The 20,009-nt window shown below is 39.8% G+C and overlaps 1 protein-coding gene across 1 annotated transcript in view; it reads left to right on the top strand.

Annotated features, from left to right (window-relative positions):
- The window catches only part of adam19a (ADAM metallopeptidase domain 19a), a 189,337-nt gene that overhangs the window by 156,672 nt on the left and 12,656 nt on the right, over positions 1-20,009 (top strand). The window contains exons 15-19 of the mRNA XM_037112871.1: positions 1,091-1,199; positions 6,176-6,380; positions 11,540-11,617; positions 18,302-18,410; positions 19,617-19,758. Coding sequence (XP_036968766.1) covers positions 1,091-1,199; positions 6,176-6,380; positions 11,540-11,617; positions 18,302-18,410; positions 19,617-19,758 — 643 coding nt within the window. The remainder of the gene's footprint in view (positions 1-1,090; positions 1,200-6,175; positions 6,381-11,539; positions 11,618-18,301; positions 18,411-19,616; positions 19,759-20,009) is intronic.

Raw genomic sequence — 20,009 nt, 5'->3', positions numbered from 1 at the left:
GTGAGAATCTACAATTTTAAAAGGCATGAAAGTAAAAACTATTAAGTGAGAATTGGAACTACTATATACAGTGGAACCCCGACTTACGAAGTGAATTCGTTCCAGAGGGTCTTTCGTAAGTCAAAATTTTCGTAAGTCGAAGCACTTTTTTCCCTATAAATAGCCTAATTCGTTCCAGGCCCCCTACCAGTTGTGTATTTCTTCTACAAATATGACTTAATATTTGAAAAAAACACTAAGAATATTCCAAAATACAATCTGAAATGAAGAAAATAATTTATAAATGATAAATGTATTAATAAATATCAATAAAATAAATTATGTATGTACCTTTTGAGTGAGGCGATGCTGGCTGAAGGCGAAGTTCTTGGTGGAGGAGGAGGTGGCGGAGGTGGCTGAGGCTGAAGAAAACATATGTATGCATGCATACATACGTACGTGTACATGTACATAACATTATGGAATTTAATTCTAAACATTAAAACTAAAACTTACATTTACGTTAATTAATGTACGTACGTACACTGTGCAATGATATTTTTTAAAACATTTTTTTAAACTTAATTTTTTTTTATTTTATATTTTATATATTTTTTTTTTATTTCGGTCGCGGCAAATTTGAAATTAACGTGAATTTTCCTGTATTTGTGGGATTTCGTTACGCGGGCATTTTGCCGTACCACGGGCAGAAATATTGCCGTTAAGTGCCTTCGTAACTTGAATTTTTCGTTAAATAGGGTCTTCGTAAGCTGGGGTTCCACTGTAATTAATAATCATTTCAGCTGACCCTTGCTTTAACACCAAACAACCATATACCCAAAATGTCTTGCTCAGAATCTCTTATTTTCCACATCTCCTTTTATCTCTTACTCACCATACTGTGTGTATGGTGGGCACTGTGATCTTCATGATCATGTCTGCAATAGAAAAGCAGGTGGGTGAGAGCACCATTAGCTGCATCTATCTGTTGCCAGGAGCTTTGTGAGTCAGCATGTTAACATTTGTTTTCCTTGGAGGACAATGCAAATATTGTTAGCCACGTGTAAACAGCCTGAGCCCGGAGGGCTGATGGGATACGTTGTGTTTCTAGGAGCCCGACCGGCCCATGATGCCTGCTTTGAAGATGTCAACGCAGCAGGGAATGCTTTTGGGAACTGTGGTAAAGATGAACATGGCAACTACATGAAGTGTGAGAAAAGGTAAGAGATCCTGATGATACTGACTCATCAATTTTCATACATTTTAAAGTGTCACTAATGTAATATTGTAGTCTAATTACCAAATGTCCAATTTCATGTCCATGTTCAATTTTAGCATCATCATTTAGTGTCACACTTTTTTCTCATCTGACCTCTGCCTTTTACTGACCAAAATAAAAGTTTGAACCAATATTAATATCTAACTATCTTTGTAAGTCATCCTCGCAATGCTGTGTGCATGCGTTCAAACTAAGAGACCCGTCAAAACACCAACTTTTGTCACCAAAATAAAGCTTATTCACAGTAGATGATAGAACTCTTTACTGGAACAAAGAATACTGTATTATGTAATTATAAGTAATTATTATTAGGGGTGCTCCCTTGAGGCTTTTTGAGGTCGATCACAGATTTCTTGAAATGGTATTGTGTCGGTATCAATCACGGATCAGAATGTACTCAACTGTAATTGGTTTAAGTACTTCAGAACATTTGTTTAGTGTAATGTTCACACATTAACTGCAGTTCACTTGATATACGTCTGAACAGAAACTCTGTACCCTGCTGTGTTTTTAGCTCAGCTCTAAGCCACTAGCCCTGTTAGCTGTCCCTAAGCCAAACACACCGCAACACTCTCCTACTCTCTTCCTAAAACAGATTGGTTGTGCACTCTTGATGTAACGAGGCTCTGTGTAACTTCTGTGTTGTGCTGGGAGCTGGTTGTGAGTTTGTTAGTGACACCATTTCTATCATTAGTTGCTGTTGCTCTCTGTTAGTGGAGTGGAGAGAGACACTGAGACAGAATGTGCACAAAGTCACATCCTTTGGACTGTCACAGAAGTGCCGGCCCGAGTCCTTTACAAGAAACCCACAGTCCAGCAGCTTTAAACAGCTTCAACACATCATCAACTTGTAGCCCCTTTTCCAGTGGTCAAAAATCCCACTTAAACCCTGCTAAGATTGAACTTTTTGTGCAATGGGAATGTGTAAACTTGGCATTTACACCCGGGTCAATTGACCCTGCAGCAGACACCTCTCAGTTTTTATCATCTCAGCTTGGCTCGGCTTTGATCTAAACATAAGATCTGGGTGAATGTGCTAAATGCCATCAGGTGAAGTGAAGACGCGTTATCAACATCTGGTGGTGGCGCATTAATAAGGGAGGAATTTAGGATGTGGTCTATTAAGGACATTTTATTACTGGGGAAAGTGTTGGGGAAAGAGCCCTGTTCATTCCTATGAAAAAGAAAAAAGCTTGACTTCCCAGGCATGAAAATATCTGGAACAAGCCGGCTAATTTCTGAATTAGTGCCTGGCTTACTTGAAGGGGGATAAAATAATTAAATCGTGTGGCTCTTCTAGATTCTCCAAATGTTATTGGACCCAGTGGCTCCAACTGTGACAGTGAAACGAGTCATTTCATAGGGGTTGTGATGCTCAAAAGAATGTATCCACTGTTTTAACAGACACTTCTTTCACAATGGGTCTATTGTCATTTTCTCTTCTGTTACAACTGTTGGTGTAATCATGATGTGAAACATTACATCAGTGACGTACAAAATCACAGACAGGCTGCCTTACCTGCTGGTGGGAATGGGATTGATAGGTGATTTTTAGCAGATTGACCCTTGTTAAAACCCACTCATTTTCGTGGAAAAAAGGTTAAAGGGGCCACTAAAAGAGGTAAGGTTACATTACAATCTGTTCCCATATTGTCATTAAAAGAGTGATAAATACATGAAACTTATACAGATTTTTACGTAGAGCCCCTTTAACCCTCTTGGTCCTACCAGTGAGCCGTTCGTGACTGAGGAAAGTTCGGACCAGTACCACAGGATTTTTCAGATTCCCCATATTATTCTTAGGTCAAGCGCTGAATAGTCAGCCAGAGATTGTTACTAGCAATGACACAGCACTGTCCAGAGAGATAACCATGGTAACAGCAAGAGAAGACCTGCTTTGTTGTAGTCAGCACTTGGTTTGGTTTATTTATTTTGCTAAGCGGTAGTCTCTTTTCTTCTCAAACACATCTTTTTTAACTAATAATGTGACAGTGAATTAATCAGTAGATTTTGATTGGGACTTAAGTTTAAAAGTGAAAGGACAGAGTATTATCACCAGTTCTCTGGCTATTTTTATCTCATTTTTTGGTTTTACAGCCCAAGTCTTGTCATCAACCAAAACGCAGCTGTTTTCACTTAAAATGCTATAAAGTTTTACACCTACTGTACACCTTCTACCCAGCACCAGCAGATGGATAATGAAATAGCTATTTAACACAATGGAGAATTTAGCAGCTTAAGAGGGAGATATTTTCTGCCATAAGAGGGTTTAGACCAAAAACATAGTCCCAGTTTCTTCTTATCATATTTTAATTCTATAGTCATGTACTCATTTTCTCCCCAAAATCTCATGTACAGTTAGCAAGCACACTCTCGCAGAGGTGTCATGCATCCTAGCACACACACTGTAAGGCCCTTTGTACATTATAAACACAGGCCTCTGAGAGACAGTTTCCCTGGAACAGTGCCAGAGCTAATTAATGGAGCCAAATTAGCAATTTAGCCATGTAAATGAGGCTGTGGATAAGGTGGTTCACGACCGCCTCATATGATCCACCAATGCCCAAATCCATTACAGAGTCCCATAGGAGTCATTAGAGTGTTTTCTGGTCGCAGTGAGTCACAGGGCTGATTAGAGGATATGTAAATGAACTATCTGCCTGTTATTAAGTCATGTGAATAATCTACACACTGTCTGCCGCTATACGTCCATCATTCTGTAATCCTCCTCATTGTTTTCCTTCTGATAGGCTGTGCGTGTGTGTGTGTGTGTGTGTGTGTGTGTGTGTGTGTGTGTGTGTGTGTGTGTGTGTGTGTGTGTGTGTGTGTGTGTTACCAGTTTAAATTTCCATATTAATCTGAAAGATGTGGCTGCTGATAAAACACACCCACCGTTCCAAAACATTGGGATGATGATTAAAACATCAATTTAAAACAGAATGCAGCTATTTTCAAACAAAATGTGTTTTCTGACAACAGTTTAAGTCAATCCGTCGAGCGTGCGCTTACTCCCTCACTGGCGGAGACAGAAACGTATTCCAGCATTTTCATTTTTTCTGTTCATAATGTACATGTCCATATTACAGCCCGTCATGAGCCATGAGCCTTAGAATAGCCTGTTAAGCCTGTTGAGCACACGCTCGACGGATTGACCTGTTCAGTCTAGCTACCGGAGGACACAGATGTCAACAAACCGGTATGTGGCTACTTGCACATTCACGCTGTTTTAACTACTTTTTTATTCATTTTGAGTCATACACACTACAGTGCTGTGTTGTAAGGTGTCTGCTGATGTTGCATAACTTTTGGGGTGAGATGTGGAGCATGTTAAGAAGCTTAAAACACAGTTTAAAGTTCTGACCCTATGCTGTTAGCTGTCAATTCTAACGCTCCGTTCACGGAGCCCTGTAATGATTGGACCAAATGTGTTTGCGTCTTCGGTACTGGCAAATCAAGGGCAGCTTGAGCAATGAAGCTGCATGATTGAATCGACCGAAGTTCTCCTTTAACTTTTTAAGAGCCCATGTAATAATATTCTATATACATCATCAATATCACTACAATATAAAGTAGAGACTTTAAATTTCCAATAAGTCAGATATCTGGAGCTATGTATAATATCTTTTTACTCGTCAGTCCTTGTAGAATTAATAAAGAGTGTATTGCATTTTTGAGTCACAAATAAGAAATTAGCATTAAAGACAATTAGAAAAATTGTAATAATTTCATTTTGAAGACTGCTTATTAATCAAGTTGACTAAATTGCCTTAGCTCTAGTAGATTAGAAAATAATTAAATTTTTCTTAATTTAAAAAAAAACAGAGTGAAAAGTGAAAAGGGTTGTTTGAATGTTAACACAAAACTGGAAAGATTCGATAACAGACATTGCAAAGAGAGTCCGCAATTTTGTCCTGGATAGCAAACACACACACACACACACACACACACACACACACACACATACACACACACACACACACACACACACACACACGCATATATAACTAGCTACAGCTACCATCTGCACAATCAGTACATCGGTTGTTGTGGCTAGTAAACACAAAATTCTTTATAAAATGCCAGGTGAAAATTTCACTCACACAGGGCCTAGACACAAGTGATATTAGATATTAGATTTCTTATTGGCCTCAAATCCCACAAAACACCAAAACCAACAATGTGTTTATCTACGTGTTTGTGTCTCTGAGCACTAAACCCATTAGCTCCTGTGACTATATTACTGTTTAAAGATGCCTTACAAATATTTAACTCAATTGTCTTGAATGGTTCAGTGATTTCATAAAACAACCACTGTAGTTTATTTTATGTGTAATGTTAATGTACAGTTTAGTAAATGTTACTCAAACAGGAGGAAATGTGCATTTGTTGACGATTAATAGGTTTAGTAGGATTGAATCACTATAAACTACAGTGTGTGTGTTCCTGATAATAAAGAAACAGCACAACGATTGAGCGCTATGACACAAAAAGCAGAAGATTCTTGCCTTTGGATATTTTCGTTGTTGGTTTGACTCTGGGATTCGGTGATAATTAGAAGAACATAAAATATTCACAGACACGAATGATGAATTATGTTTGAATGACTCTCCAATTAATCTCATAAACATCAGCCCTGAATATAAAAGCACCTGTATCACATGCTTGATCTCCTGTTAATTCACAACACAGATTTGTAGTTTGTCTGATAAATATGGGTAAAGAGATAAGGGTCTTGCTTCTCTTGCTACTCACTGCTGCTTCATCAGAGCTGCTCGGTGGCTACCCAGACTTGCTGTGACTGGTGAAGCAGTTACAGTAGACTGTGAAACAGAGGTGGAGAAACATGGAGCTGTAGTGACTCGCACCTAAAAAGTCAAGACTAAATGTTTCTTCATGTGTGCTTGTATTTCTGTGCAGTGATGCCAAATGTGGGAAGATCCAGTGCCACAGTGCTGCCAAGAAGCCCAAAGGCACTAATGCTGTGTCCATCGACACAACCATCAAGACAGGGGGCATTGAGGTGAAGTGCCGCGGCACCTACGTCTACAGCACCCAAGATGGCCAGGGTGACTTGCCCGACCCCGGCCTCGTAATGACCGGTACCAAGTGTGGCGAGGGCAAGGTTGGTGCACACTGGGTTGGGCGTTACAGACTATAGAAGAGTCAGTCAAATGAGTGATGTAACCGAGTAATATTGCTATTGTGATAGTTGACTTATTATCATAATTTACAGGAGAATACTAGTATTTTGGGCCCAATAACCTGGTTGCGATATTTACATTTCGGTGTTTTGCTAGATCGGTCCAGTAGATCTGTTCAGCTAGCATCCATGATACAGCTACAGTTGCAGCGACATAATCCCTTGAGGAAACTACCACTGTCAAAGTTACGTCCATTAAATATGCTTGTTTTTATTAAACTGACAGGCTGAGATATGTATTCTAAGTTTGAGTGGGGAGTGGCCATAAGGCTAACAGGGTTTGTGATCAATACCAGCACTTGACTCAACAATTACTGTGTGTGGCCTCCTGCCGAGAACACCAACACCTGTCTGGTATTTTGAACCGGCCAGCGATTGAAGAGGGTGCAGGGAGAAGGCAACTGGCAGCGCAATGCATTTCAGTCACAGAGGATTTAAAGCTGTGTTCTCAAGCCAACAAAATCAAATGCCAGAGCAGTGTTTGTGCTCTGCTGTCTGCACACTGATGTAGTGCCTCTTCACTTGACTTTTTTTTTTTTTTTTTTTGGGATCCCTCCCCGAGTCTGTTTGCTTACTCTTCTGCTATGATCCTGTTTGTTCAGGCTATCACAGCTCATGGGTGAGGAGACAAATAAAAGTTCCTGTTGAAGCAATGGGATGAAGTGTGTCTATGTGCACCAATACATTTGAGGTTGCGGCATATGTAGCTGCATGATGTGGACCGAAGCTGGCATTCCAGTTCCAGTTCGGCAAAATGATTTGAAGCTCCATGGCTAACAAATCTGTTGTTGAATCTTTTATACCTTGCCGCCCTGTTTTATTTGCGAAGACCAGTGTGCAAAAAATTCAGGCTTCACAAGATTAAAGTTAATTAAGTGAAACATTTTGTTATACCAGTATTTTTATTAGAAATGTTTACCGCAACAATTTATTTAGTTAAAAGAATATTTTCCTTTGTTTTCTTCCTTTTCCGCAAGTTGAAACCTACAAAGACTGGACAAACAATGCACACTGACTCATTTTCAAAAACACACAGGACAGACACTAATGACATGACGAGGAACAGGTGAGGAGAGAGGAGGAAGGAAGCCAGGTGAGATAATGAAGGGGAGGAGCACAGAGGAGCAGACCAGGAGGGAACAAGACTACAGACAGAGGGAGCCAGAGGGGAGAACATAGGAGAACTTAAAGGACACATGAGGGCAAGGAACATCAAAACATGAGACACAAGACATGGAGAAAGCAAAACGAGACACAAGACATGATACAAATATGTAAATCAAATACAAGAAGCCAAAAACCAGAAACAAGAACAAACAAAACAAGAGTCATGACAACAGGGAGTTCTTAGTTTCAGTAGTCAAGAAAGACAACATTCTGATCATCTGAGTAAATAAAGAGAAGGTATGCTGTAATCACGGGTAGGCTATGTTTACCGTCACAGTGCAAAGAAATTGCCAGAATTCTATGAGAACATTTTTCTAACAAAACAGGAACATTTAGCTGCTTTTGACTGCAATCCACATAGAAATAAATCAGTTTAGAATCATTCAACACTACACACTGATTTTATCTGCCAACTGTCAACAGATACTGACACAGACTGGAGCAGACCTTGTCTGACAAATATAATGATACGATAATAATGTGTGTTCCCGCCTCAACTTGCCAGAATGAAACTTGGCTAATAGCGAAATAGACGTGTTTTCCTCAAGTGGTTGTGTGTTCTGGAACAGAGATAGCTTGTTAAAGAAAAGTAGCAGCCCTCCACAATTGCATTGTGCCTTTTTGCAGTTCAGCAAAACAAACAAAGTGGTGAATCTTCTTCAGTGAAATAATCATCTCACATCAGTTTTAAGACTCAAAATTTCCCAGTTTGATGTTAATATCTGTTCTGAAAATATTTTGAGGACCACCAGTATTTGGATCAAGTAGCTTGTGAACATTAAGATGTGCAAAAGTAAATAGGCTAAATCTAACACACCTAATGAATTTATTACCTCCACCAAGGAGGTAATGTTTTTTTTTTTTACCAGTGCCCACTTGTTTGTCAGTTATTTTTTTGTTTGTTCATTACACAAAATCTGCTGAATTTATTTCTAACACCTTGGATGGTGAATTAGTTTCAGCCCATAATAGATCCCATTAACCTTTGGTGTGGATAAAGGGACACATCTATGGATTTCCCTCTCATTTTCATTAACATTGTGAGAATTTTCACATTTTTTGTACATTTTTGGGGAATGATGCATGGATCTAGATGAAAAACACAAGGCATATTTATGTGGCTGGCTTCTACGGGGACTGTTGGTGGAGGTATGTGCTCAACTGAGTAAAAATCTATTTATATTTGTTAATGTAAGAAGGAAAAGTGGATGAACATGTGTAGAAAACTGATATTGTCCGGAATAAATTAACAAGTTTTCCATCAGCTCGCTTTACACAAATCTAAATATCACAAGCACCCAAGAGGTCTGCTCTGTCAGTTTGTTTTAGGTCGTTTTTCTAATACTGATTTGGGTTGCAAGTCAGCAAGCTAAATGGAATATTAAGTTAACCCACCTACAAAGCCATACATAAAAATCACATAAAATTAGGGATGAATTATGCATATGAAATACATCTATATGAAAATGTGCACACTCACAGAGTAATATGTGAAGTTTCCTCTATTCCACCAGTAAATTGTATTTCTCTGTCTGTCTATATTGCTTTCCTCTGCGGTACATCGCGGGCACTTGAATTCCATTTCAGCTATTGTGCGGGCCGCGCTGAAGGAACTGAATAGCGCTGCATGCGTAATATATTATAAATAGGCAGCAGAGAATATTGTCTGCCATCCAGCATGATGAATTTTGGGTCATCATATTGAACGGGCCTCTTCTCAGCAATAAATGCGCACATAGCACAAAGCTGCTGCTTCTAATCACCCAGTCACACATTCACCTACACTAAATTGATTCTCCTGCTAACAATGCTACAGCAGCAACAACAGGCAGAGCGAGAGGTACAGGACAGTACTAGTGCAGATACTAATGTGAGAGTGAACCCAACTCAGTGATGGAGTGCCACATGAAAATGATGAATTATGTGTTTGCAAGAGATGCCCTTGGCAAGACTGTAAAAGACACTTTTTCCTCCAAATGTTGCTTTACAGTGCCTGATCAAAACATGCCTGTCGCTGCTTGGCCTCAGCAGCCAAAGTGCCCCTGTAGTTCCAGATCCACAGACCATTTTTTTTTTTTTATATTTTATTAACAACCCAATAGCATAACAATATGGCAATTTTAGGCACTGAAAGTTATTCCCAAAACATGAGCCACACCTAAATTAATATGATTAATATTAATATTAAGAATGACACTGATTTTTACTCCTTTTGAAAATTATGTTTAATTGAACAAATGAATGCCAAAGATGCACTGCAGACTTGAAAAGCGAAATGTCCAATAGTTTTGAAAATGCAAAGGCACACAAGTAAAAAATTGGATTATTTAAGTATACATTTGCGTCAGCGTTCTATGTAACATCTCTGCTCTTTGCTTTAAACTCACATGCAGGGGGATGTTTTTTGAGAGCAGCCCATCAGAACTACTTAATACTCGAGGCTGCACTTCCTTCGGTCCTCACAATTCTCTGCCAAGTGTGATCGATCCAACCAGATCAGATTTACAGTTGTTAAGAACATTAGAGGACAGACAGACAAAAAGACAGACAGGCTGACAGACATAACTTCTTTTCTTTACTGCATATGTGAGATTAAGTCTATGATAAAGCAATAATATATATTTTTGTTTTCTATATCAGCAACGTGTTTCTTTATGCTGCATGTGTGTCTCCAATCGTTTACTTTTATGCCTTGTATGCAGTAGGTGATATGAGAGGGGATGCTGATGCTTCTATTGTTAGCAAAATGACCAAACTGTATCCCCCCTGTCAACCTGCCATCCCTCTCCACCTCTCCATCCAGGCGTTATCTATAGGTCCCACTGTAGTTCACTCAAATAACCAACCATACTCCACCTGTGATTGGTTGGATTAGTTGGTTGCGTTCCGCCGAAATCTTGGTGTGTTTATCAGCAGGCCAACTATGGCTCGCAATCCGCCAAACATAAGCACAACCCAACAACAGCAGAAGAACACCGAACATAGATTAAGGAATTATTAACACGGCAACAGATATTTTATTGGCGCTGATAACAATAGTCCGCTGGACAACAGGGGGGGGGGGACATTGGTGGGAGCTCTGCCCACAGCCGAGTGTCTGTTTTTGGCTGTCCTCCCATGCCATCCTCCCCTGGGTGACCTGGTTGTCTGCTACACAACCAAAGGGAGGGAGAGAGCTCAGTGGGCCACGATAAATTTACCATTTAATCAGAAAACAAATGAGACAAGAATTACCTAAGTAGCATTGCATTTACACACTGTATGTTTTGTGGCTATCTGGTTGGTAGAAGAATTGCTCAGTGTTTGCATGAAATTGCAGATTTTAAAGTCCTTGGCCACACACTCATCCACCTCCCATTCCTTTCACCCCTTTCCCCCATGTATTTTTACACAGATGTTGTTGTTTAACTTCTCCATCCCACCTCCTCGTGATAAAGCTGAAAAGCGAAAACAAAGAGCTTCAGTCCATTTCCGACCTATTCCCTCATCCCTCACAACCCCAAAATCTGCTTCCACCTATTCCCAATGTGGCTGTCCTAACATGTTTTCCAGTTCAGATAGATGTTCCATGAGTTACAAAGTCCTTATAAAGAAAAAAAAATCATGCTTTCCTTAATGTAAATGGTTATGAAAATGAGCATTAGAGCATTAGTCGAGACCGAATGTGTAGTTGGAATCTCAATCAACATCTTAACAAGCTGTAAAAGCTCAGTCTATAAAAGTAGTGATTTGGAAGTGATTTTAAACAGAGTACTGATGCTACCTTTCCAATGTCCTCAGGCAGCCAGGTTGTTCAGAGCCCAAGGGCACTGGCAGAAGGCCGATCAAAGTCTGTATATATGAATGAGTGTGTGTGTGAGTGTGCACTGTAATCTTCAACACAGTATGTGATCATTCTGCTTGTGTTGCCACAGGTGTGCAGAGACCGCCGATGCCAAAATGCCTCTTTTACTGAGCTGGAGACTTGCATCGCACGCTGCCATGGCAACGGGGTAGGTACACGCACACGCGCTTGCAAGCATAGAGAGAGCACAGAGTCATGCAACAGACTCAACTCTCTTAGCTACCGGGCATGGTTCCCTAATCTTATTGTCACACTGTGTCCTTGGGCAAAGGTAGCGCTTTGCAGCACTGTCACCGAGTCTGTCGTAAAAGACAGGAAAATAGATGGCTGGAATACAACAGCAACTCAAGTGATGAACTATTTATTGGAGCAGTACAAGCAAGCCTGAGGCAGACAAGGAGGAATAATACATAGTTTATGAGTCAGTAACCAAGCTCTGAAGTGGAGAGTTCAGGGCTTAAACACTTGTTACTTCAGGAGAAGATGGGAATGGAGATAGGGATTATTTATCTGGGAACTTTGACTTTCACCTCTGAAAACATTGTGGCATGGAGAAGTTCATTGACATGATGTTGATTCTATGAATGTTCAAAGAAACCTGACAAACATAACTCGTTGTCCTAAGATAATATCAGGAGGGCACAGACATATAATGTATTACATCACTAGATGTGGTGGTTTTGGGGAAAATGTCATGAATTCCAGCTCTGCACTAATTTTTTTTCTGCAGACCAGCCAAGTGCACAGCAGCTGGCTGATGTCACAGTGTAGAGTATCATCATCAAAACACCAGCCACCAGTTGGAGTCATAATCCCTCACTGACTGCTCACTGGCAATCCGGTTAATTATGTCCTCTTTAGCTCATGACTAAACAGAGTCTACTACTACAGGAAATAGCACCACTGGTTTCTGCCATGCCATTCGTGTAGGGCCACCACCGTCTAATGGAAATCACTCTTGCAGTGGCTAATGTAATCCCTCACTGACTGCTCTTTTGCAAACACATTTGACTGACCTTTTGAAGCTCAGGTCCAAGCAGGGGACACCACAAGTAACAAAACAGCAGTTCTTTCTTCTGCAGGGCAATAGGAACAAGTAGCCAGGGACTTGTTTTCTAACGTAAAAATACAACCAAATAATCAAAAAAAAATCTAATCATAACTCAAGTTTTCTGGATGCCCTGGGATCCCAATTTGATTTGAAAAGACGTTGTTTACACCCATTTTTGAACTGAATACGTCACTGTAGCTAAAAATGTTAGCGTACACCTCTCTGAAGTGGGTGCATGAGCTTGGTTGCACATTAAGAGTGTTTGAGGGAGGGATCTCTGGGCTCTCTGGAGTCTTGAATTATGCCAGATGAGCTATATGGAGGCATTATTGTTTTTTTTCTTCTTTCTTGAAAACATGTACCCAGCTACTTCGGTTGTTTGGGATAATGCTGTAACACTATTGCTGTGAAGCTCCAGCAATGTTTTGTGGACTAAGAAACTTTCCCCGAGTTGCACCTCTTTTGACAAGCCAAAAACTCAGATAGCTTTGTTTGTATTTTTCTACACTTCAGTTAATGCTCCGTGTGAGCAAGATGATCTTCAGTCTGAAGACAATTTCAGCACAGCATTAGGTGTTAATCAGCAGCATTGCTTCAATGAACTCAACTGCAGCTGTGCTCCTTTACATAATTTGTTTTAGTAAATGGACTTCTAAATGAAAGCATACAGTAGTTTGCAGTAATTTGCAGTTAACACCTGCTCGCAGGTGTTTTAACCAAAAAACTCCTGTCCAAGTTGTAGAGTTTGTTTTGAAGTAAACCAGCTGAACCAGCATTTACATCAGGTATCCTGTAGGTAGAGAGAGCTAGCAGCATCTGCCCTGGCTTTTTTGTCATGTATTTAGAGAGTTGTATACCTTAGTGCTGCTGTACGACTACAACCAACATCTACAAGAGAGGACTCTCATCAGTTTCCAGTTGGTGCAGGTTATGCTGTCTGCATGCTACAATACTTCAGTATGAAGTCGTTTTCTGAAACATTTGCAGGAAAGTGTTGTGGAAAACTCGTTACCTTGCAAGGTTTCCATAGACACTTGAACTGTAACTAATGCCTTTTTTTCTTAACTTGTACGAGGCTGAAGACTTTATTTATTTATTATTTAGATGTTAAACTTGGCCTGATGGATTGTGGTGGTGCTGTACCCTCATTCAATACCTCTCACTACATTCCAAATGGGAGCAGCTGAGACCTGAGCAGCACCTGGTTGCAAAATTCTGGTCTGGTCCGTTATTGGGCATAATATCAAACTGGTTGTTGGAGTCTCAAGTTTATTTGGTACACTTGTCAATTAAAGCTCTGCAATTTTATGAAATCTAATGATTTCATTTTGATCTTGGAACATACAGTGAAAAGGCAAGCCAGATTCTTTCCCAGGGAACATTCATTTATTTTGTCACTTTTTTGTGCATGGTTCCACTGGGCTCAGGAAAGAGAACATAACTGTGTAATGTGATACGGCAGTTGCCATTAATGTTCCTCCAGTATGGCTTTTTGATAGCTGAGGGGTTTCAGACTGCAGCAGCTGACGTGCAGTACAATATTTGTAACAACAAAGGAAAATTAAACCTGTTATTTTTTTCCTTATAAAGTGTAGCACTAAGAGTATTCCCCTCAGTCCCCTGTCTTGTTTTTCCTTCCCTCATTTACTCACTTGCAAGCCAGTCTGAGACACAGATGTTGGATTTTTCAGTTTCATGCTGTACATCAGTGTTGTTACACACACACACTGAAAGTTACAACTTTATTAGTTTGGTGAGTGGGTCAGGTGTGTCATCAGTGTGAACATTAAGTCACTATTACATTCATTGTGAATATTTCTCACATTATTCACTGAGGGCTCCGTAAATGGTTCCTAAGCCTGACTGGGCAGGATATTGTATATGATAGACAGCTGAGCCAGCAGCCTCACATGCTATACCAGTAAATCTTCCTTACTAGTCAAACACAGACAGTATTTTATGACAAGTCCCACACTATGTCGCATCTAAACTGCCACATGTTGACATTTGCAGTTGAGTGTTACGGTTGTTCAATGTGCTACAGCCTACTGTTAACTGTAGCAGTGCACTGACCCAGTGAGTATTTGTTTGGTAGCATTTTTAGCAAGACAAGACAAGTCCAGGATAACACTATGCTTGTTGGAGGAGGAGGAGACATTAGCTTGAAAGGTTTGAAGTATGTGACTCTAGTTATGATACAAGTTGATGTCAAACAGACATGCTGGCTGAAAAAATGTAAGGACATTCTTTCTTATCAACTTTTCAAAACCGAATTAAAATGCAAGAGCAGAAGTGTAAGGAACTGATTGAACAAGGTATTTGTTCTTTCTAACAGAAGCCACTGTTGTTTCCTCCAGATACATTAGCTCAAATCAGCAGCACATTGTCCAAAAACACCAACAGAGGTAATATTTAAAAGCTAGAAAGCTACAGCTGATAAAATGTGTTGGCAGCAATCATTGTTTTATCTTGGACAATCAACCCACATGGACCAAAAAAAAAAACAAACCAAAAAAAGTTTTTATTGCAAAAAATGTTGGAGATTTTTTTCTGGTTTTGGAAGTGGTAAAACCTGCCACTGGTTTCCCTATAAATGCTCATGAGCAATGCTTATTGAGAACTTGACTGGCTTAGAAATGCTAAATTCGGGGTGGAAGGGCTTGGTGAAGGGCCCCTACCATAGACTGTGCTAATATTTGATGGAGCCTCAAAGTCTGAAAAATGAAGTCATTGTAGATGTGCAGCAGGGGAACCTCCACTGGTTGATTCACTACCTCAGTAAACAGTTTCTAAATTAGTTTGTTATCTCAATTACTACTGTCTTCTTCAATAAGCCAGAAAAATGCTGTATTTATTTATCTGCAATTATACAGTTAGAATAATAGCATATATAGTATTTATTTTTTTGAATGCATGAATCTGTTATAGATGGTCAACCAGCCAGCTTTTTGCAATGACGTAACCAACTGACGTAAGCTCACTATATACAATGATTAGCCACAATAGGCTTGAATGTTAGCAGCTAGCTCCACAATAGTTTACCGGTAGTCACTACACTACCTCGGTTTATGTAGTTTGTGGGTTAAGTTTTAAAACTAGAACATTTAAGAAAAAAAAAATACAATTTTATTAAAGGCCAGTTACATATACGCGTAATACGAGTCAATGCCTTGTTGACATGGCCTAGTTTGTGTTGCTTCTTTTGACCCCTCAGCTACAACCTCAATTTCATACCTCATAAGTTTTTAAAGAATCAAGTCTCTGTTTACTCAATCTGCTGTGTGAGGAATGGGTTTAGCACTGGCCAGGCATTGTTATTTCACTCAGATTTAACATAGTATGAGGGAGAGGAAAAACACCAGACGTTATCCTCTACTCTTCTTATCCCCTTCTCCCTCTCTCGTCACTTTGTTGTTTTATGCTGTTTGTCCTTTTTTGTTCGCTCCTCTCAGTGTAACAGTTGATGGATAATGCAAGTGGCTTTGAGTCAGGATTATTCTTAATACATTTTGCCTTCCCCCAGTTCAGGCTGTCCTCCTGTGTTTTTTAATTCAACATTATCATTTGATTCATTTTGATCCTCAGGCTTTTGGAGCGCACTGGACGTTAATGCAAATAAGCCGGAATAATGAGCGGCAGGAGTGCTTCTCTCCTCTTCTTGGTTTGCATCGTTCAAAAAACCTATACCACATATTTTGATGAAAGAAGCTTCAAACATGTTAAAAGTCCTGGAGATTAAGTAGGCTGAAGGATATGTAATATATCAGTGATGTTTAAATCCAGGTCATGGCATTTAATTTCATACAGCTTTTCCCTTCTTATCTGTATTGATGTAGATACGCCTTTAAAAAAAATATGGTCTTCAAAAATGGAATCTTTACAAAAAAAAAACGCACTGGGCCTCCTGAATCTGAAGTAAAATAACGATAAGAATCAGCAAACAACTGTGCGCCCTTCATGTCGACCGAGTGCTAATGGGGTAAATAGGCATGTTAATCACTGATAGGATAATTACATCTCAATGTAATTGGAGCATAGCAGTACTTTCTCCTTCATTTAGGGGCGGTGAATTACAGAAGATGTCTGGAGATATTAATCAAGCTAATGTCTGGATAAAAGTTGCTTTTCACAAGTCTGAGACAAGTTAATTAAATCTCTAAAATGCAATTTACTACTAAATGTTGTAAAGTTTTTTCAGTCAGTGACATTTTGACCCTCAACAGTTTCAACAGTTCCAGGTCATTATTCAGAGGTCTGTTGTGCCGGTGAGGGACAGATGTTGCCTCAACGTGCCTGTGTCTTGTGCTACGTTTTGCACCTGCGTGAGAGGAAATAACACTCCCATAACACCAGGTGGCGGTAGTCTTTATTCATCCTTCAAAAAGGAAAACTGGAGTGCTAATATATAAACCATTATGATGAAGCAGAATGTTTTTTCTGCAGTTGGCCACTGAATTCGCCACTGATTCAACCAGCTCAGTCAGCCAAAACGCTGCCAACAAGGGGCCAATTGGTGCAACGTGTGTGGGATAAACCGCAACAACTGAGGCCATAGACACTCAGCGATGGCCTTACTCTGTCAGGGCATTGATGTTTCATTTTATAAACAATCAAAACCCTAACCAGCATTATTGATTCTATTTTTATTTATTTATTTATTTAATGGATTTTCCACTTGACTGTGACACACCTATGATTCCTACTCACCTATGATTCACCCTGCCCACAACTTTTCAAATATATCAAATCACTAGAATTAAAGTGTGACAGTTTTAATTGAAAACATTAACATTCATGCTTGGCTATAGGGCAGCAATGAGTTACTACATCGATTAGTCGTCAAAAAAGAAAATTGATTGCAAAATATTTGAGTAACAGATTAACAGTTTCAGTCAGTTCTTATCAAAATAACATGTCAGACACTGTCTGCTTCCAGCTTCTTAGATGTGAGGATTTGCTCTTTTTTTAAACTTGTGTGGGCTCCTGGCAACTCGTTATCAACCGACTCTAAGGGTTGAAGTGAATTATCTCAATATGAAATACAAAATCTACCATATGACATTACAGCCAAGAATAATGACTAGCTGATTGATTTTATCTATCTCTGCTTAAAATGTGTGTGCCTTGGTGCATTTAACTACCCGTTGGGCTTCATTCTATTTTGCCTTGATATATTGTAACCAGTCAGTAGTCAGCACATAATATTATGTTTTCATACAGTAGGTATAAATTGGGGATCCACCTTTGTTTCAGTCATTTCATTTCAGCTGATATTTTGCTTTTGAGGTACATGATATGCAACAAATTAGCCCCTGATGGTTCGATGCCTTGGGGCTATTGTCCATTGTGCCCAGAAGAGCTCAAGTGAGACCTGACGACAATGACAGCATGACAAAGGATGTACACACTCCAGTTCTTATATCACTTCCAGAACTTAAACAGTCAGAAAACAAGGTGATATACAATTAAGTGCAAAAATGTAACCACACATTCATGCATGATAATGAATGTGAAGACTTGATGCAACTGTGTGATGTCATTACTTACTGTGCCAGTCTGTTCCATTAATGAGGTGGATATCTGAAGGTAGAGAAAGGAAAATCCCATTAAAACACATACAGTGCCAGTCGGTAGTAAACAACACATTAGTGCTTCTAATTGGCGAGTACACCTTCAGGCACACACATACAAGATTACACTGAGAGGGAATAGCAAATCACATTAACTAATGCTTTTTGTGTATGTGTGTGTGTGTGTGTGTGTGTGTGTGTGTACGTACAGGTGTGTAACAGCAATGGTAACTGCCACTGTAATCGTGGCTGGGCACCACCCTTCTGTGACAAGCCTGGACTCGGAGGCAGCGTGGACAGTGGGCCTATCCAATATTACAGTGAGTTCTCACACACGCACACACAGATGCACAAAAGTGTGCCTTGTAGCTGTGCCAAGTTGTCCCTTTCTCAAATTAAATTTTTTTTTTTTAAAAAAAACATTACATATTACAGGTTTTCCCTGTTTTTCTGTTTAATTTTGCACACTGCTTCCTCACTGACACACCAGAACAACAGGATCATGTTTTAACCTCATCTATTGGGGATGTGCCGGCCACTAGAGCCAGCAGCTTTTTGTCATCACTGCCAAACTCCTCTGCTCTGTTGCGCCCCAGCAAGTCAAGATTTTACAGCATTAAGTAAATGAGAGGCAGGCGATAGAGATGACATGGCTCAGTAAGACAGTGCAGCCAATGGAGTTCAAATGCAGCAGTGTCCAGGCAGACCGTAACTCACTCGTTGTTCTCACCTAGTGTTGCAAAATGTAAAAACAAAGTCATAATAGTGCTTGATAAAGAGTCTTTGAATATCTAACATTAAACATACTTAAATGTACTTAAGTATTGAAAGTACAAGTGGCCTAGTTTATACATATTTACATGTATGTATATACAGCACACTATGTGTCAATTGATTATTGGCCCGGTGGATTACCACATCTGATACTCAGATATACTCTGAAAAAAGTAACTTGTAACTAAAGTTGATCAATAGATATAGTTGAGAAAAAAGTACTATATTTACCTGCATAATGTATTGCACTGGAAGTATAAAGTAGCAAAAAATGGGAATACTCAAGTAAAGTTGAATTAGCTCAAAATTGCAATTGAGTGTAATGCTTGAGTAAATGTACTTAGTTACAGCCCATCAGGCCTGCACAACTGACAGTCTAAATAATAATTCTGTTTGTTTACCTTTCCAGATGTATTGTCCTTGTTTACGCTGTATGTAATTTCCTGTCTCCCTGGAAATTGTTCTTGGAACTGTGCTGAACACTGAGCGAACAAAAACCGATTTGATTTGAGACACCTGCACAGACAGTAATGGGAAACCTGATGGCATGATAACTATGTGCAAATATGTGAATAACATCACATCACATTCATATCTAATTGGAGACAGCATATCAGGCACATCCAGAAAACACATGTGTGTGTGTGTGTGTGTGTGTGTGTGTGTGTGTGTGTGTGTGTGTGTGTGTGTGTGTGTGTGTGTGTGTGTGTGTGTGTGTGTGTGTGTGTGTGTGTGTGTGTCCGTGTCCACAGGTCAGGTTGGGCTGGTGGTGGGGTTGCTGTTTGCCTTCCTGGTGGTCCTGCCTGCAGTGCTGCTGCTCTTCTACTGCTACAGGATCAAGACTTCATATTACCACAAGTGGCTTTCCCAGAGAGAGAAGAACAAAAACAACAAGTACTGTGCCCTGTCTGTCTATCTATCTGTCTGTCTGTCTGTCTGCCTGTCTGTGTCTGTCTGTCTGTCTGTGTGGGTGAAGCATGGAATCACATATACTGCACAGGACATCATTGCATTACCAAAGGTTACTGGTTATTATCTCATTATGGTGCAGCTGTGGAATTCCACGTTGTAGCGGGTGATTCGTGGAGAAGTCGAGCATAGACCTTTGCCAAGAGTTTTGTCTGTTAAAGCTAGAAAAGCAGCCA

This window comes from Acanthopagrus latus, chromosome 10 (assembly GCF_904848185.1).
Source record: "Acanthopagrus latus isolate v.2019 chromosome 10, fAcaLat1.1, whole genome shotgun sequence".
Taxonomy (NCBI): Eukaryota; Metazoa; Chordata; class Actinopteri; order Spariformes; family Sparidae; genus Acanthopagrus; species Acanthopagrus latus.
This window is presented reverse-complemented; position numbering and strand designations above follow the sequence as displayed.